The sequence below is a fragment of the Schistocerca americana genome, chromosome 5, assembly GCF_021461395.2.
Source record: "Schistocerca americana isolate TAMUIC-IGC-003095 chromosome 5, iqSchAmer2.1, whole genome shotgun sequence".
NCBI classification, from domain to species: Eukaryota; Metazoa; Arthropoda; class Insecta; order Orthoptera; family Acrididae; genus Schistocerca; species Schistocerca americana.
Genome location: NC_060123.1, coordinates 364,833,301 through 364,854,816, shown reverse-complemented (window position 1 = coordinate 364,854,816; position 21,516 = coordinate 364,833,301). Strand labels below are relative to the sequence as shown.

At 39.6% G+C, this 21,516-nt stretch overlaps 1 protein-coding gene across 1 annotated transcript in view; it reads right to left on the bottom strand.

The window, feature by feature from the left end:
• The window catches only part of LOC124615472 (Krueppel homolog 1-like), a 65,094-nt gene that overhangs the window by 14,538 nt on the left and 29,040 nt on the right, over positions 1-21,516 (bottom strand). Inside the window, exons 4-5 of the mRNA XM_047143392.1 lie at positions 15,639-15,959; positions 7,364-7,726 (exon numbers count right to left, since the gene is read on the bottom strand). Coding sequence (XP_046999348.1) covers positions 7,364-7,726; positions 15,639-15,959 — 684 coding nt within the window. The remainder of the gene's footprint in view (positions 1-7,363; positions 7,727-15,638; positions 15,960-21,516) is intronic.

The window sequence follows — 21,516 nt, the reverse complement described above, 5'->3', positions numbered from 1 at the left end:
ATCCAGTAAAAAGGCTAGTAGAGTACTTACGCTGGAAAGGACAGATACGTAGTTGTTAGCATCCTACTTAGACAGTGAATGGACATCATTTACTTAAGGTATGGTGCATGCAGAGGAATTATGGGCAAAATTTAAATTGATTATAAATCCCACTCTGGAGAAGTATCTGCCAGGTTGGTGGATTAATGGTGGGGAAGACCCACTATAGTGTAATAAGAAAATTTGGACAATGCTGAGGAAGCAGAGACTGTTGTACTCTTGGCTTAAAAACGACTGTGGAAATCTCGGCAGGCAAAAGTTAGTAGAAATTCGTGTGTCTATAAAAAGACTGATGTAAGTGTACAACATATACTGCAACTTCCACTGTAACACTTTAGAAAACAATGTTGCCCAGAATCTGAGAAAATTTTCTCTATGTAAAATTACTACGCGAATCAAAGGCTTCTATACAGTCACTAATTGACCAGTCTGCTGTGGTAACATGAGACATCAAAACAAAATCTCAACTCTTAAATTTTGCATTTAAAAAAATCAAGGCAGGTCACACGGCTCCAAATGTTTGACTTTTGCACAGACTCTCATATGGAGGACATGAAAATAAGCAACCTTGCATTGAGAAGCAACTGAAAGAGTTGAAAACAAATAACTCGTCAGGCCTGGATGGAATCCCAGTTCAGTTGTACAGAGAGTACTCTGCAGCATTGGCCAACAGCTTGCATTTCTTGCAAGTCTCTCGACCAGTGCAAAGTTGCAAGTGACTGCAATATATGAGACTGGTAAAAGAATGGGCCCATAAAATGACAAACCTACATCCATAATATCAATATGCGCAGAATTTTGAATGTATTCTAAATTCAAATATAATACATGGGTTGGGTAAAAAGTATTGGCAACACAGTAGTATTTCATACCAGATGTTATGTTCACACCATATTACAGGTTGTCAATGTAATCACCCCTTGTCTCAATCACCTTCCCCCACAGAGAAGGAAGGCATCATACACTGCCAGTGTATCCAACTCTGTTGATGTCTTGCAAGGACTGGCCTAAGGCACAGATGATATTTTTTTTTGTGTGTTGTAGCACCTGCCACAAAGAGCTTCCTCCATTTTGGCAAACAGGTCGTAATTGCACGGACTCATATCATATGAATACAGTGGATGTTCCAGTATAGCCTACCCCATGTACGCAGGAGTTCCTGCACCGGGTTCACCCTGTGGGACTGTGTGTGCTCTTGAAGGATGGTAGGATGCAGTGCCAGAAGAAAACATTGTTGTGCCCTCTGACCACATGGCACTTCAATCTTGATCCACATGTTGTTCGTGCTTCCTAAACATACTGTTAGGGCACTCGAACTGACCTTTCGCACTTTCATACAGTACATACAGCAACTGACTCAAACCATTGCAGCTAACTGCACTACTTTAACCTTCTATTATCAGCTACAGACAGCAGAAATGTTATGGATGCATGTACTTCACGTTTTGAAAGTGTTTCCACTACTTTTTATCCAACACATGTACATTTCCTTGAGACAGAAAAGCTTCTGTCCACAAAACAGCAAGGATGTAGAAAGCATCAGCTGTGTGAAACTCAGCATCCCATTTCTCACATGCTAGACTGCAAACAATGGATGAAGGGCAATAGGCAGATTCTATATTCCTTGATTTCTTTGAACCATTTGACACAGTGACCCACTGCAGTCTGTTAACGAAGGTACTTGTACGAAACAGGTTCCCAGATATGTGAGTGACTTGAAGACTTCTTAAGTAATAGAACACAGTACATTCTCCTCAATGGTAAGTAATCATCAGAGCCAAGGGTATCATCAGGAGTGCCCTGGGGAAGTGTGGTAGAACCACTCTAGTTCTCTATAACGATATGATGGATAGGGTGTGGTTATGGCTGCTGATGAGGCTGTAGTATAGGGGAAAGCATTGCTGTTGAGTGACTGTAAAAGGATACAAGATGACTTAGACAGAATTTTTATTTGGTGTGAGGAATAGCAGCTTACTCTAAATGCAGAAAAATGTAAGTTACTCCAAAAGAGTAGGAAAAACAATCCAGTAATGTTCAAATACAATATTAGAGTTGTGCTGCTTGAAAAAGTCACATTATTAAATATCTCAGTGAAACACTGCAAAGTGATGTGAAATGGAACGAGCATGTGAGGATGGTAGCAGGCAAGACGGACAGTCAACTTCAAACAATGGAAAATCGAGTATGAAATGTAACAATATGAAAAGGATAATTGCTATTCACCATATAGCGGAGTTGCTGAGTCACAAATTGGCGCAACAAAAAGACTAAGGCAGAACAAAAAGACTATCACAAAATAAGCTTTCTCCAACAAGGCCTTTGTCAAAGACAGATGACACACACACACACACACACACACACACACACACACACACACTTGTGCGACCCGTTCTTGAGTAGTGTTTGAGTGTTTTAGGTACCCACCAGGTCAGATTAAAGGAAAAGATTGAAATAATTTAGAAGCAAGGTACAAGGTACCCTCTTCCAACCTTCATATGGTGGCTTGTGGAGAATGTATGTAGATGTAGGTCTTCATTTAGGCATTAATGGGAAAAAGGAAATCAAGATATGACAGTGGTTAATGAATGATTGGCTAATTAATGGCACAGAAACAAAAACAAGTCTGTTGATTCAGCATTATGATACAGCACAGAGCAGCTTGCGGTGATTGTCCTACACAGCAGCTACTGTGCTGGAACTTTCAGTTCACAGTACTGACAATCATATAATGAACTAGTGTTTGTAGATAGTGATTACTGATCTGGGTGCTGAATTTCTGTTACACACTTCAATATTAGTTTCTTGGTGACAGTTGTTGATATTGTAGTTTGTTTGTCACTAAACCAGAATGTGAAACTACATGTTTCATTAACCGGGATACCACAATCAGTGATGTACTCCGTCAGTCCTATCTGGTAAGGATTCTACACTGCGCAGCAGTATTCTAAAAGAGGACGGACAAGCATAGTGTAGGCAGTCTCTTTAGTAGATCTGTTACAATTTCTAAGTGTCCTGCCAATAAAACTCGGCCTTTGGTTAGCCTCCCTCACAACATTTTCTGTGTGTTCCTTCCAATTTAAGTTGTTCGTAACTGTAATTCCTAGGTATTTAGTTGAATTTAAGGCCTTCAGATTTGACTGATTTATTGTGTAACATAAGTTTAACGAATTCCTTTTAGCACTCATGTGCATGCCCTCAGACTTTTCATTATTTAGGGTCAACTGCCAATTTTTGCAACATTCAGATATCTTTTCTAAATAGTTTTGCAATTTGTTTTGATCTTCTGATGACTTCATCAGTTGATAAACGACAGTATCACCTGCAAACAACCTAAGACGGCTACTCAGATTGTCTCCCAAATCGTTAATATAGGTAAGGAATAGGTAAGGAACAGCAAAGGGCCTATAACACTACCTTGAGGAAAGCCAAAAATCACTTCTGTTTTACTCGATGACTTTCCGTCAATTACTAAGAACTGTGACCTCTCTGACAGGAAGTTACAAATCCAGTCACATAACTGAGATGATATCCCATAAGCACGCAATTTCCTCTACAAGCCGCTTGTGTGGCACAGTGTCAAATGCCTTCTGGAAATCCAGAAATACGGAATTGGTCTGAAATCCCTTGTCCAGCACTCAACACTTCATGAGAGTAAAGAGCTACTTGTGTTTCACAAGAACAATGTTTTCTAAACCCATGCTGACTGTATGTCAATAGACCATTTTCTTCGAGGTAATTCATAATGTTTGAACACAATATATGTTCCAGAATCCTGCTGCATATCGACATTAATGATATGGGCCTGTAATTAAGTGGATTATTCCTACTATTTTTCATGAATATTGGTGTGACCTGTACAACTTTCCAGTCTTTGGGTACCGATCTTTCGTTGAGCGAATGGTGGTATATGATTGTTAAGTAAGCAGCTAATGCATCAGCATACTCTGAAAGGAACCTAACTGGTATAGAGTCGGGACCAGAAGACTTGCTTTTATTAAGCGATTTAAGTTGCTTCACTACTCCGAGGATATTTACTTCTACTTACTCATGTTGGCAACTGTTCTTGATTCGAATTCTGGAATATTTACTTTGCCTTCTACTGTGAAGGCACTTCGGAATGCTTTGTTTACTAACTCTGCTTTGGCAGCACTGTCTTTGATAGTATCTCCATTGCTATCGCGCAGGGAAGGCATTGATTGTTTCTTGTTGCAAACATACTTCACATATGACCACAATCTCTTTGGAGTTTCTGCCAGGTTTTGCGTTGTGGAAACTGTTAAAAGCAAAGCATCCCGCATTAAAGTCCATACTAAATTTTGAGCTTCTGTGAAAGATCGCCAATCTTGGGGATTTTGCGTCTGTTTAAATTTGGCATGCATATTTGTTTCGTTGTTTCTGCAACAGCGTTCTGACCCATTTTGTGTACCAAGGAGGATCAGTTTCGTTGTTTGTTAATTTATTTGGTATAAATCTCTCCATTGCTACTGGTACTATTTCTCTGAATTCAAGCCACATCTGGTCTACACTTCTATTATCAATTTGGAAAGAGTGGAGATTGTCTCACAGGAAGGTGTCAAGTGAATTTAAATGTTTGTTATTAACTCAGGATTACTTGTTGCTAAGTGGTCAAGTGTGTTTTCACAAGCTTTTACTATTCACGTGGGCTCATGAATTAACTGCTCAAAATACATTTTAGAGAATGCTTTTAGCACAATTTTGAATGATTCTTTATGCATACCTCCAGAACTAAATGTATATTTTTGCCAACATATTGAGGGTAAATTAAAGTCACCACCAACTATCATCATATGAGTCAGGAACATGTTTGAAATCAAACTCAAGTTTGCTTTGACCCTTTCATCTGAATTGGGAGGTTGATAAAATGATACAATTATTATTTTATTCCAGTTGCAAACAATGACCTCTGCCCATGCTAACAGACAGGAACTATCTACTTCAATTTCGTGACAAGATAAACTTTCGGAACACCATTAGGTTCTTCGCAAAAATTTCGGCTGAGCTTATCTCCGGCTTTAGCCAGCTTTCTTTGCCTATAATGATTTGAGCATCAATGCTTTCTATCAGCACTTGGAGCCCAGATACTTTCCCAACACAGCTACGACAATTTACAACTGTTATACCAATGGTTCCTGTATCTACGTTCTTCCTGTGTTTGGCATGCATCCTTTGTGACTGAAGCCCTTCTTGTGTTTTCCCAAGAGCCTCTAACCTAAAAAACTGCCCAGTTCACACCACACAGCCCCTGCTACCCATGTAGCCACCTCCTGTGTATAGTTGACACCTGACCTATTCAGTGGAACCCGAAACCCAACCACCCTTTGGGTCGAGGAATCTGCAGCCTACACAGTCACAGAACCGTCTGAGCCTCTGATTCAGACCCTCCACTTGGCTCTGTACCAGAGGTCCGCAATCAGTCCTGTTGACTATGCTGCAAATGGTCAGCTCTACTTTCATCTTGCAAGCAAGACTGGCAGCCTTTATCACTTCTGTTAGATGCTCAAAACCAGAGAGGATCTCTTCTGATCTAAAGTGACACACTTCATTGTTGCCGATGTGAGCAACCACCTGCAGTTGGCTGCACCCTGTGCTCTTCATGGCATCCAGGAGTACCTGTTCCACATTTGGAATGACTTCATCCAGTAAGGACACGAAGTGCATATTGGTTTTCTTTTCCTTCTTGGCAGCCATGTCCCTAAGCGGCCAAATAACACACCTAGCGTTGGAGCTCCCAACTATCAGTAATCCCATCCTCTGATTGTCCGGATCTTGCAGGCTTTATCAAATGTGATAAAAAAAGGAGGGAGATATGCCATGTAATAGGCTTTAAAATTATCTTAAGTAATACTGGACACAAAATTAAATAAAAAGATATTGAAATGAGTTTAAGAAAAAGGACACTTTACAGTACTGTTATGAAAATCATTGTCATAGTGGGAAAGTTTTCAACTGTAATTCAGCGAGCAAACACACACACACACACACACACACACACACACACACACTCTCTCTCTCTCTCTCTCTCTCTCTCTCTCTCTCTCTCTCTCTACATATTCAGAATTTCATCTCTCAACTAGGAGTTGTCAAGCAAATATGATTCCAGTTTGTGTTTGAGGTTAATTCTACTATCCATTTCAATTCTTTACATCACACAGTAGGGGAGAATTAGCTGCCCCCCATAGGCATGAGTGGCATTTTATGGTGCCAATTCCACCCACCCCCTCCTCCTCAATATAATTTGAATTACAGTCACCTGTAGACCAATTACACTGCATGTGCCTTACTACGTACTTACCTCAACTATCATTTGATTTGCTATGAGTGATGTGAAACAAGAATTGTATAAAAGAATGAAAAGACTTCATAGCCTACCAATTTATTGCGAGAGTTGCAGAAGTTATATGAAATTATATAGGTAACCAGAGAAGCCCCGTGAGAAATGGCTTTTAAACCTACAGAAACATTGCTTAGCCAAAAGTGTTGAGTTCCGACTCTAGTGAGATGTGATCAATTATTTTAAGCTGAGAGCTGGATTTCAAGAAAGCAGTGTTCTGACTGCCAGCAAGACGGACATGCTAGTGATAAGCCCATACATTTGTATGTTTATTGGTGTAACACATGTATAACTCCTTATATAAGCCAAAGTATAAAACATACTTTGAGACTACTTCACCCTTTCATGAATATCACTCATCCTAAAGGGAAAGGGTTTCAGTTGCAAAGAATATTTTAATCTCAGTGCAGGAGATACTAAAACTTAGTTTTTTAAACATTCTAGCAATTACCTTTGTAATGTGTGATAGGAATATCTGCTTGTACATGAGGCACCATGTTCTTTATTCAATTATTGTGTGTTCTACACAATGTTGGTTACTTCTATCAGTCAGTGTAATGTTTTTATTCGTAGTTTTCCTGATGTCAGTATCACAGTATATTGTGATCAAGGAATAGCATGGACCATCAGGAGTAGGTACAACCTCATATGCAATTATTTGTTTACTAAGAATGAATTCACAAGAGCGATTTATAATGATGTCTCACATGCTACTCGTAAGTTGTCAAAAATATCTACATAAATTAGAAACTTGTATGGGGACCTCATTTTATAATTATTTAACTGGATAAATGAAAAGCAACCAAAACAATACACAGTCTCCCCTTGACAGAGAGCATAAACAAGTGCATTCACAAATAATGGATGGATTTTGAGCCTTTAAGAAAGTGAAGTTCAGTTCACCAGCAAATACAAGAAGGCTTAACATGGCTTCAGTAAACCCCAACAAATAAATATAATAACTTAACCCACCTGTACAACAGTAGCAACAACAGGAACCTTTATTTGCACAGCTTTAACTTTTGCACCAGGTGAGCGGTGAGCTCCACCACCTTCTCCTTGAGCAACAGTTATTTTGCCTGCCTGTCGCAGATCCTCTGCAGTAGCTGGCACTAACATCTGACGTCGTCCAGGACCAGGTGCAGGGTGCACCTTAACTAAAACAGGGATACCTCTTGCTGGTTTAAGCAGTGCAAATGGAGTCTGACCCTCCCGTTCTGCCACCTGCATGGCACGAGTTCTGATAGGATCAATAAGAACACCACCTGCTGTTTTTGGGTCACTCTGAGTGTTAACAACATTTGCACTGTTACTAGAAGAGCTGTTTCCAGATACCTAAAGTAAAACAACATATTATTGTAAGATAAATTGATAGTGTTAAGTCGTGGGTCGACTGCATACACTGGAAGGAGTAAAGGTAACTACACACAATATAGCTGTAGTAGTGAGTGATCAACAGGCACATAAACATGATCATACTAGCTAAGCTTTTGGACAGTGACCTGCTTTCGAGAAAAAACGCTAAAAACACACACACACACACACACACACACACACACACACACACACACACACACACACACACACATTACAGCTACACAAAGTACAGCTCCATAGCTACAAGTTTTATCATTTTTATGTGCTTGTTGGCTGATGCTTACATTAATGTAAGAGATACTGGCATAACAACATGTAAACAGACTGCAATATTTACAGGTCTGGTAAAGAAAGCAAGTAAACTACGAGGGAGTGTAATATCAAGATAATGCTACTCAAATCCTAAGGTTGAATTTTACAGAGATGGAGCTGATGATGGAAGTAGTTCTTTATTTATTGTTGGCTTAGCCTTTAGAGAAGAAATATGCCTCACATTCCCACAGATTAAAAATTACAATACAAAGACGAAGTAAAAATGATTGACATAAAAAATTAAAATTTATATATTTGTCATCAGGTGTCTTTTTTTTCTCCCTCTCTCACTTGTTGTGCCTCAAATTACAAGGAGTCTCCTGCTGTGCCATTAAAAATATATATATTTATTAGAAACAACTATTATTGGCATTTGCAAGTTCCCACAAAACTACATCACTTTTACATGTAACTGCCATTCACAATGTTGAAACTGCACCAAATTCTTCCACTCATACTTTGTACAAATTCTCTGCCCGGTAACTGAACTAGTTGACAACTGTATTCTTGAGTTGCTCATCATCATCTTCAAAATGCTGTGCGCCAAACTACTGTTTCAGTTGCAAAAGGAAATGATACTTGCTGTATGTGAGTTAAGTACTGCAGGGAAGACGATCAAAAAGTTCTCAATGGGCGTACTGAATCTTATCTTTCCTATGAGTAATGAAGCATGGAAGCATGCTGTTGTGGCAGAGGACCATCCTGGACGACAGTTTTCCACACCGTGAGTTTTGGATGAGATGTTTCAGTTTGGTGAGCGTTTCGCAATTCACATCAGCTGTAACTGTTGTTCAGTGTTCCATGAAATCAAGCAGACCAACATCCTTAGTAGTGGTCATTTTGGTTTTTTTTATTCTTATTATTATTTTGCAATTTTTAATGGCACAACTGCATTGAGTGGCATTTTTTTCCTGCATTGGTGAAGGATATCCATGTCTCAGTGGTCATAATACTGTGGGAAAATAAACCCTCATCACTGTGTTGACAGAGCTCCAAAATTGCTCATCCTCTTGGGCTTTTTGTGTTGTTCGGTAACCATTTTTGGTATCCATATCGAACAAATGTGCAATAGCAGAGTTTTTTTTTGTTGATAATCATGTAAATAGTGGTTCATCCAACATGAAGAAATTCATCAGCCAGAACACTAATCATCAATCACATCATAATTTGTAGCCCCCTTGTTTCATAATTTCATTGGTTTGCATACTGAGCCGGCCACTATGCTTTTCGTTATGCATATTTGTATCACCACTTTTAAAGTCTCAACATCACTGTCTATTTTTTCCTTCACTCATTGGTGTAGCCACATAAACTAGGCACAACAACTTTATTTGTATTCAAGTAAAGCATCTAAATATGGAACTTTTCGCATTCAACTTAGACCAGTTGCAAACATGATATTACGTTGCACACTATGATTCATGAAGTGCTAAAGAGCTTTGATGAGATATGGCCATATTAAAAATGTCAGTCATTTCATTTCAGAAAATTTTTCCACAAGACAAAGTAAATAGCTGTCATCAAAGTATATATACAATACAATACTATATGGAATACAGTTTGATAGTCTAAGGAGACTGTTTGTCAACAGCTTCAGCATATTTTCCACTGACACTTTTGGTAACAAAGAGACAATGTCCTGACTGATCTCCACATTGAACACAATTTTGTACGAGTAAATTCTGATTTGTTTCATTATACATACTACAAGCCAAATTATACTAACTTTCATTATTCAGATTAGAATAGATCTGTTTTAAATAATTGGTACATTGAGCTACAATATACCCGATGAGAACCACCTGAAAGTCAAAATGTCTGCCTTCCTTTTGTTCAGGGTTACATATAATTTACTAGTCAGACCATATATTTAGTTTCATAAGCTTGATGCCACGTTAAATATTGTGACTTTGGCAAATCAGCAGATACTAAGCACTGTCTTGCAAACAATCACACAACTACATTCAACGAGAGAATAATTAGTACAATGTATCACCCTATTGGGATTTTGCTATCAAGGAAGCCACTGAGATCAAATTATGCAAAATTAACTTTAACTGACACAGTGTATATGCTGTTAATGCTACATGGAAGTGTGTGCTTGCTGCTTAAGTTTACAGAGAAATATGCCAACATGCTTACTTCTCAATGAGAGCAGTGGCCACATTAGCGTTACTCCATTGGTAGCATATACTGGGTGAATCACCTAAAACTTGCACTTGCGGAAATGGAAAGTGCTATTGATGTGCTGTTTTCACAGAATGGCTTGATAGTCAGGGGCTCGTATTGTTAGCCAATAAATAGCTTGTAATTCTACTTAGAAACCATATTTTTGTGAATACACACATTTTTTAAATGGAGCAATGCATAGTGATATAACGAACTACAAGTAGGGTAATTTAGAATGTCATTGGTGCTTGTTGGAGGATACTAGTGCGAGTCATTTTAAAAGATAAAGTGCATACACTAGTTATGTGGATTCTGACCAGTAATGAGACAACTATCACACATTGTGTTCAATATGACCACTGGCAGCTGTAATACATGCTTCCAGACTGGTATGGAACAACTGCTGAACACGTGCTTGCATTGCAGCAGAGACGTCTGAGCAGGCTGCAATAATGTGTCATTGAATAGCATTGGGTGTTGTCATAATGTCCTTGTAGACAGCTCCTTTTCCACAGAAAAAAGTCTAAGGTGTAAAATCTGGGGAACTTGCTGGCCAAAATACAGGTCCGTTGTGTCCAATCCAACTATTTGGAAACAATTTGTGAAGACATGCTGTAGTACTTCGAGCAAAAATGGGCTTAAGAACTGATGGTTTAGTATCCCACAGTGCATGTTTAAACTCCACAGATGCTGATGTTCCACATGACGAAGCCAATGGGTATTATCAACAGGCCAATACAGCATATCTTAGCAGTTTAACTGGCCATGACTGGTAAATGTGGCTTGTCACTAAAAGATACATGACATATCTGGAGCATCCTGTCTTATTGTAATGCACATGTACAGAAGTTAATATGTCTCTCATAATTGTTTCCATGCAGGTCGTGACGGGCAGAGATGGAAACTATGTTGATGGAGAATGCATAGGACACTTGCCTGACTGATGCCACTTCCTCCTGCAATTGCGTGGGTGCTAGTGTGTGGATAAACTGCAAAAATATTAATTTCTCCTTCTCTGTCATCACTGTTTCCTTCTGTTATGTTAACTAGGTGTTATACTACCACTTTCACGTAACTGGTGGAAGAGGCTGCTAAATAACTGCCGAGATGGTTGATATCTATTGGAAAACCTTGCCACATACATTGTGCAAGAACGAAATGCATTCTTCCTACACTCTCCATACACTTTGAGCATATCAGCTTTTTCTGCACTGGTAAATTCCACTGTCCGCTCATGACGTACAGCTTGGACTGTCACACACTAAGACTAGCAAGTCACAGTGTTCTCAATGAACATACAAGCACACTGTAAGCAAACATAAAAACATTATACCTAGCAACCACACAGGCCGAACGGCACAAAAAAGTATCAGTGTGGAAACTTTGCACAATACAATATCTCATAAACGACACACTAGACACCTGTGACAGACACCACTGACATTCTGATTTACCCTAATTCTATCAAATAATGGAAACTCCAGGTAGGCATATCAAGAATGTAGGAAGACGCAAGCAAGCAAGCAAGCAAACCTCATGCACACACGACTGCCAGCTCCAGCATCTCAGGCTGGAATGCAACATCACATGGGATGCAAGCAGCAATTTGGAGGGGGCTGGGAAGAGATAGTAGTGTACGGACGGGGAGAGAGATGAACGCTGTCTACTGGAGTGCGCAGGGACTAGTCTGCCAACAGGGTCATCACACCCGGAAATGAGGGACATCCTATCCGAGATAATTCCCACCCGTCCTAAAGTGGTGTTCTGCTGCCCAGTCAACCTCCACAACATCCTAGCCCATTCCTATGCCACTCCGAATCTCAACCCCTGACTCCAAGGATCATATCTATGTGGAAAACTCAGGTGCACAGCCTGCCCAATCCACCACCCAGCACTTCCTATTCCATTCCTGTCACAGGTTAATCCTTCCCCGTCAGGACCCATACCTCCTGTGAAAGCAGCTATGCCATTTACCAGTTCTGCTACAATCACTGCACAGCTTTTTATGTTGGTATGACTACCAACCAGCTGTCCACCACAATGAATGACCACCGCCAAACTGTGGTCAAGAGTAAAGTAGGCCACCTTGTGGAACAACATGCGGTGGAACATAATATAATTGATTTCAATGGCTGCTTCACTACCCAAACCATCTGGACCCTTCCCTCCACCACCAGATTTTCTGAACTGCACAGATGGGAGTTATCCTTACAACACATTCTCCACTCCCGTAATTATCGCAGCCTGAACCTGTGGTAACATACTGTCCTCTCACCCTCCTCCCAACAGTTTACACCCCCTCTGTCCTATCATCTCTGCACTCACATCTCCCAACCTGTGTATTTGCAGCCCTCTGCCAATGCATCCACTTTACTATCCCTGCCAATGCATCAACCTGACTCTCCCTGTTCCTCTTCCTCCCCCCCCCCCCCCCCCACACACACACACTTCCCTGGCCACAACCTCGAAATGCTGTGCATGCTGGTGGCAGTCTAGTCCCGGAATGCTCCAACAGACAGTGTTCATCTTTCTCTCCACCCATACACCACTATCCCTTCCCCTTCCCCGCCCATACCAGATTGCTGCTCGCATCCCATATGATGCTGCATTCCGGCCCAAGATGCTGGAGTTGATGGTCATGTGTGTGTGAGGTGTGCTCCCTTTTTTGTGTGTGCAAGGTGTGTGTGTCTTTCTTTTACTGATGAAGACTATGGCTGAAAGCTTTTTATGAGTGTATTTTAACTGTGCTTGTCTGTTGACATGTCTTCTTTACAGTAAGTATAAATCTCTCTTATACTTCGTTTATTTTGTTAATGTCAATAGGCATTGTTCCATTTAAAGAAGTGTATGTTTGCAGAAGAAAATACACTTTCTAAGAATTATTAAACTCTGTTTATTGGCTAACAATACGAGTCCTTGACTACCAATCCATTCTGTGGAAACTGCACATCAACAGCACTTTCCATTTCTGTGATATTTGCAGTGCAAGTGTTATGTAATTTTACCTGTATAAACACCTTGACTGACTGGTACATATAAAATATCAGCATTGTTCCAGTTGAAATATGAGCACAGTAGGAGTTAAAAAATTCCAGCACAGCACTTGCTAACAGCTGTCACCTCTTGAGACAAAGGAAATCATCAAAAGCCAGAAATATAACTGTAAACCCAATATGACAACGGAGACAAGAGAATGTCGAACAGTGTTTAGAATGTTTTAAACCAATTGATTTTATGCAATAAGCAGTACTGTGTACAAATGTCAATCCACTACTTCAGCCCACAAATGAAACAAAAATCAAAGCAGTGGCAGTGGGCAGTGAGAGGGGTCAAACTCACCTCCTGGATGGCTTGGTCAGTATTTATAATTCATCTTACTGTTCACCTTGCCTACAACAAAACAGTTACTTGCAAATATTTAACAGGTCATTTGGACCAAGTGGATTAAAAAATACATGACAAGAAACCAGAATTGTTGAAGAAATGAATCATCTTTAATCAGGACAATGCACCTGCTAACAAGCATCCTTTGGTAATGGGAAAACTGAAGTATAATCTGTTGGAACATCCATCCTATTCACCAGATGTTGTATCCTCTGATTTCCATCTGCTAGCACACTGAGAGATTTTGTGACTGGAAAATATTTTCAGTCTAATGATGATGAGGTTGTGGTATTAGTCAACAGATATTTTACACACCTTCCAAATAACTCTTCAGAGATGAAACCCACTAACTGAAAGGATTCTGCACAACATTTGTTGACGATAATGAGGACTATGTTGAAAAACAGCCTAAAATACCATCTTCACCATCTGCCAAAGAATTTAACTATCTCTTGAAGATTTTACCTTGCTATATAGCATATAAAGCTGGACATAGCCACTGGACATTTTCTTGCCAAAAGTCACACCTGAGACAGCAGCTGACATTCATTAATTGATCCATCTTGTGAATCAGTGTCTAGTATGGGGAGGGGGTTCTATCCTTTATGTTTTCTCTGGCTACATTTACATCTGCCTACCTACTTCCAAACATGTGAGTTGTCATTAAGAGGAAATTGTACTGAAACTTTAATTTTGTAACTTGCTAATCCTTATACTATGCTTAAATCAGTGTGTGTGTGTGTGTGTGTGTGTGTGTGGGTGTGTGTGTGTGTGTGTGTGTATATATACTGTGCTTAAATCAGTGTCCCTGAGATTGCATTGTGGAATGAAAGTCATGTGAAGTACATAAATATGAGAATACATCACGATGATTTTTGTTGTATGGCATGAACTCAACATTCCAGAAGAGTCTTTATATGTCCTGCAAGGTTAAAGTAAGTTTTGTGAGATGGAATTCATAATCAGCTTATGTATCATTGTGGAAGTATTCCCTGCAAAGCTTGCATATTGCTAAAGTACTCTTCTAAGCTATGTAAATGATAACAATATCATCTCGACTTCACTGTTGTCACTAGAGATGCCAGTTCCTATCATTTACCACACTTATCACAATACAATATAGTGAGTGCATTACATCTCATTAGTGTACAATTTATCTTTTTTGTCTTTCAGAGTTCTCTCATATTGTTCCTCACACCATACTAGATAGTACCTACTATTTGAAATGTCTAGCTGTGGGTAGTTACCTTAATGTGAAAACTTGAGTGTGCTTCTCTATGTAGTATGTGGAGAAAGATGATTCATAATTGTTTTTAACTTTTTCAACATTGAAAGAAATCTGGACATAAAAATGGGCAGGTTGTCTTTGCCACTTCTATGCTATGGAGGTTCTGTCAGTGTTGCCCTTCATTATGTAACTAAAATGTAGCCTGTGTGGATAGGCACCAGACTAAAATCCAGAGATCTGGGATTTCATTCCCAGTTGAAACTAAGATTTACTCTGGCACATCAAATTATCATTATCTTCAACAAATTTTTTTTGCGTGAGAAAAATCTAGTACTAGTGTTTTGCAGAATTCACAGAGAACTATAGAAACCTGCTCAATTAGGTGAATGTGCCGACAATAAGATCAGAGGAAGGCAAGTACATATAATTTCCAATAAATACACATCTAATGAAGTGCTGTAGCACTCAAACCAAACTCTCAGTTGAAGGTGGTTTTATTTCTATATATGCTGATTTTTATGTGTTCAGAAAGGCTGCTATCTCGGCCACCAAAATGGCACTCTGCTGTGATGATCGAACTACACGATATTTGCAGAATGTTACATTCTGGTGTTTTACAATGTTCTCTTATTGCTGCAGATGTTTCCACATTTGTTGTAGGTGACTTATTCAGAACTCTATTCTTTGACAACATCTACATAAATTTTCCTCCCAAAGTACAACAGACTTATACTATTACCTACAACAATTTTAGGGCTGAATCTGATATATGCTCACCCGAGGATGAGGCCCACGAAAACGCACACCATGTTTATATTCTTCATGAGCACGTAATGCACCTTTCCGTGTAAATTCTAGGTCACAGATGTAACAAGTATAACGTGCACGATCACCGTGTGAGTGAGCACGATGACACACAAGATTTGACATTTGATTAAAACCCTTTCCACAGAGTTCACACTTGTATGGTCTTTCATTGGTGTGTGTGAACACATGGTTTCTGAGATTGCCTTTTTGGTGGAAGCCTTTCCCACAAGTTGGACAACGATGGGGCTTATAATCAGAATGAGTTTTCCTGTGTGATATAAGTGTTGATACCTGAAAAAATATAAAATATTGTAATCAAAGATGGGCAAAAATGAAGGGTTAATATTTCACTAAGTTAACATAAACATGCATCAACGTAATGCATTAAAATTCTCCACAATAAAGATGTGCAGTTATCAACAAAATCACAAACAGTAACAGTAAACACATTTCTTTGAGAGACCATTATCATTATCAAATAGCATGGCAACGTGAGAGTGTGCTGAGATAAAATGGACCTCATACAAATTGGAATTGTCTCACCTCAAAAACTATTTTGTAAAGATGTACGTGAACATCATTAATCACGTAGGCTTCTCAATGCTGTGAAACGGGCTGTCCACTACAAATACCTTTACATTAGCCTATTAGAAATACTTGTCACAAGGTTAATAAGTATTCCTTTTCATTTGATATGGTATTATTATTATTATTATTATTATTATTATTTATTACACTGGGCAATCAATCAGAATGCATAACAGAAAGAGAGGAAGTTGGATACTACACCTGATCTGCCAAACTAAACTGACTATAAGTAAGATGTGGAGTGGGGTCTGCATAAACAAATATTGTACTGAAACATTTCAATACACAAGATGTCACACACAATGAAAAATTCATTATTATTCTGCTTTCTGGACTTCATTGCTGTCAGTTTCCAGGTTGCCCGGAAATTATACCCCTTATCAGAACATATCTACATCTACACTCATGTTCAAGAAAACCAGAATACCTTGAATGACAAGATAGGGCATTCGTATTCACAGGACATGTACATGTTCTGCATAAATGATTAGGTTTTGAACCTTGTAGGCCCGCAGATTCAAGGTCAACGTCGATTTCGCGGCGCAGCACCTACCAGTAAAATGTGTGTGCAGCTCTCGTTGCCACTATAAACTGAAGGTAATGGATCAGTGTTACTTGAGCAGATGGTGCAATGTGCCTCCCAGACATAGGCGTGAACTGTATCATCAAAACAGTGTGTTTGAAATAGGGGTGCATTATTGGCACGAGAGAAAGTAGTGCATCCATCCAGGAAACTGCTTCTCCTGTGGGACAAAGTGTTTTGGCAGTGGAACGAATCCATGCAGAATGGTTCGTGGAAAGCCGTAGAACACAAAGAGAGGGGTCAGGTTGCACCACCACCCAGAACACCTCCAGCACGATCGACATCTCATCCCTCATCCGAATGGCATTGCCGGACAGGTCTGTGTCCTCCTTGGCTGTGGCGCAACAATGGAACAGTGTAACACATCATACACTATATGGGTGACAGTCCATCACTGTTTATTATGGTCTAGGCTATGTGCGCGTTATACACTACTCTGCCTACCTTTGATGAATGTGCAGAAACATGCTAGACCGCAATGGTGTACGGAATGATGTCACTTGGGACAGGAATGGCATCAGATAATGTTTTCGGGCGAATGCAGGTTCTGTTTGTTTGAAAACGATGGCCGCATTTTGGTTCGCCGCAGACATCCCAGCATCACAGTGATTGCACTCGCACAAGACATACAGTGACAACTTGGGGCCTTATTGTATGTGGTGCTATTGGCTACTACCACAAATCACAGCTGGTGCATGTCCAGGACCCTGTGACTAATGTGAATGACATCCTGCAAACTGTAGCCATATACTTTCTGCACAACACCCCAGACACCATTTCTCAGCAAGACAATGACCACATGTTGTTGCACAAACAACATACCTTATTGGTGTCACAGGATGTCAGCCTTTTGTCCTGGCCTGCCAGATCACCAGACTTGTGCCAGTCAAGAATATGATGAAACGACAGGTGCATAGTGAAATGACAGGGGCAGCACTACCAAGCGCTAACCATCACAGATGAACTTTGGAACCAGGTGAATGCAGCATGGATGCTTATACCACAGGATGCCATTCATGCCTTATAGGTGCCGATGCCATCACACATGGAACAAGATATCAGGGGCCATGGCAGACCATGTGCCTACTAGACAGCAGGATATATGCTGAACCAAGGTGACTGAAAAGCTAATCATTTCTGCAGAACATACTAACGTACATGTCCTGTGAATATGAATGTCCTATCTCTAGTCATTCAAGGTGTTCCTATGAGTGTACATCTATCACTGCAAACCACTGTGAAGTGAAGTGCATGGCACTGATACTTCCCATTGCACTGTGAATTAGTTTTTCCTCCTGCTTCATTCGTTTATGGAGCCCGGGAAGAATGCTAGCTTGTATGCCTCCATGCATGCTGCAGTTATTCTAATCTTGTCTTCACACTGATCTTGTCATGCATTATTACAGAAAAAGCGATAGCGCATTTCTTATGAAAACTCCTGTCCATAATGATTGTACTTAGATAATTAATCAGTTGAATACAAGAAGTCAGATAAGTGGATTGTTTCTAGAGTGAATCTTTTGCTCTACTGTTGAGTGTACACTGTTGTAAAACTTCCTGTGTTGAAGACCAGGAACCAATCCCAGATACCTGCCATCTGCAGGAAATGTTCTTGTTGGCTGAGCTGCCCATTCATGTGACCTGCAATGCAGCTTTAGTTTTTCAGTATTTTCATTATACTATGCAAACTACTCAGAAACTATTTTACATTTCTTACAGTGTGAGCATTCCTAGGCAAAAAAACTGTAGCAGAGAAATGGCTCAACTACTGTCTGTGGTTTGTTTCCAGAATTAGTCATCTCCTCTGGAGTGTAAAGTATGCTGCTGCGAGATTACCCGACAATTTAAAATTGCGCCCTGGATCAAGATTCAAACCAACATTCTTGACTTTGTGACTGTTCAAGCTTTCCCAGCGGATATGTTGTAAATAGTCTTCATGGGTTTACCACTGGATCACATTGTGCAAATTCCACAGTATTTCCCCAGAGCAACTGTTCTACATCTTCAGGTGGTTCAACCTTGCTGGTGACTAGGTACATCATAGTCGTACCCAGCCACCAGCAAGGCTGAACCACCTGAAGATGTAGGACAGTTGCTCCGAGGAAATACTGTGGAGTTTGCACAATGTGGTCCGGTGGCAAACCTGCAAAGACTATTTACCCTTGACTTTAGTTGCAAAGCTTCACAAAAATGCACATTTTGATGCAGCTTGAAAGATTCCTCCTGCTAACAATACCTAATCTGCGAGTACAATTTCTCCATTAAATCCTTTCTTCAAAGAACTCTAGTTTGGCAACATATGCAAGAGAGACTACTCCAGCAATGAGGATTGAAAAAACTGTGTGGGCAAAATGTGATTTAAACTTAGATAACTCACCAATAAAAGCACTGACCATGAAAAGTTAATGTCCAGATTCCAGTTCCACAACAAAATTTTTGAGGCTTTTGTATCAGGATCTTTGGCTGATATTTGTTTGACAATTCACTCAAGATTTACTCTCCAATGTTAGTGGCCACCCATTGTTACTGGTGGTCACCAACAACAGAGTGTGAATCTTTGGCCATTACAACCACTTGTGCTGACAAAAAAAAAAAAAAAAATCAGAAAAAACATAAAACAAATATCTGTCGAAGATCTATACAAAAGCCAACATGCAATACGTCAGTTTTTCAATGGACCACATATTGATACTGAGTGAAAAATTCATTCTAGTATCAATGACATTTCATCTTTTTAAGTTCCTGTTACTCAGCTTGGCCCACATGTGAGTTGTGTTGTTCTGGTTTTCTCTAGACAGTGTTAGGGGAGAATAAGAATGTCCTCCTACATTCTGTGCTACTTACAAGGTTTTGTTGAAGTTCTGGTGCTTTAATACTCCAGTTATTAATATTGTTTCAGCCAGTGTGATGCCTAAGAGATGAGGATGCAATATGACCCTCATTTACAGACACCACCTAAAACTTTAAAAACTGACTTTTGTTGTCTTCTGTTATGACATTTAATGGATAATGTGGAAACAAATTTCCAGCCAATACACACAGGAACACAATTTACAACACGTTCTGGAAGCTGTTACTCTAGGTTTCATTTCTTTTTTAAAAAACTATGGTAGACAAACAATAATGTGTGTTATCCACCAACATACTTAGGTAGTGTGCTACAGTGAGACATGGAATACAACTGCTCTTGTGAATGATTTAAAATGAAGCAAAAAATGGGCATATACAAGGGCATACTGAAAAGTTAATGCCTCCAAATTTTTTATGTGAAAACTCTTAAAAGTTTTTGAATAAAATAAATTTGATTAACATTCTACATCTTTATACTTCATCTCTACATATTTATTTCTCAAAATAGTTACCGGGTGACGTACCCATTCCTCCCAATGAGAATCCAATTTTTTGATACTGTCACTATGGAATGTCCAAAATCTTACCTGTCCTTGCACCCCTTCAACACATCAAAGTGTAATCATCAAAGCTGTTCTTCAAGTTTTGAAAACAGATGAAAATTGGATGGGGCCCAGTCGGGACTGTATGGAGGGTGATCAATAACAGTGAACCCAAGTGTCAGACTGTTGCAGATGTCACAGCACTCATGTGTGGTCTGGCATTGTCAAGCCGAAGGAGAGAGTGCTCTATGTGCTGATGAATTTGATTACAGCATGCTGTTTCTAACAAACTGATTCAGTTAGGTTACACACCACCATGTCACAAACTACCTTTCAGAGCCCTCTAGCAATAACGGGTTTCCAGTCTGTAGACACAATGGAAAAAAAAAAAAAGCAGAATTTTATAAAGCTTGTTTTATTTAAAAAGCTTTAAGAGTTTTCAGATAAAAAATTTGGAGACATTACTTTTCAACACACTATTGTACAACTTTCTGTCACTTATCATAAAAAATACAATTATTTTATTCTAGCTCTAACTTAAAACTTTGTCTTCCTTGCTTTAATGTGCTGAATATCTGAACATATCATTCTAGAGACATGATGAGGCTGCAAATGTATATGTACCCACATTCCCAATATATGGATTCTCTTTGTGTGTTCTCATTTGATTCCAAAGAATTACTCAATATTTCCATTAGATTTCAGAAAACAGAAATCATGCTGAATCCTTATCACAGCAACTGCGCGGTGTGTGTGCTTCATAAACATATCTCTCACATGAGTCATACAGGCTAAAAGGCAATATCTGATCTTTAGTGTTATTAATTTACTAAAACTATTTCTCAGTCTTCATCAGCAAATAAAAAGATGCATACAAACAAATGGGGGAGAGAGAGAAAAGGCATGTTCAGTTGCAGACAGGTACAATGAAAAGACTGTTATACATTGAGCTTTTGGTCAAAGCCTTCTTCAGAAAAGAAGACAAATATACACAAGCAATCACAACTCTCACACACGTAGCACTGCTATCTGCAGCAGCAGCGGCCACAGTACAATTCTGGCATTGATCGGAAGCAACACTTCAGAGCCTGGTAAGGAAGGGGGAGGATAGCAGGGTACAGGTTGGGAGAAAGAAGAGTGCTGTCTGGCAGAGCCTGCAGAGACTAGATGGTAGCAGAACGAGGCTGATGGGTGCAGTGTCGGGAGGTGGTGAGGAATGGGAGGGCGTGGAACAGGAGAGGAGCAGAGAAGAGGAAAAAATCAGTGTGCAAATTGTTTGAGAGTG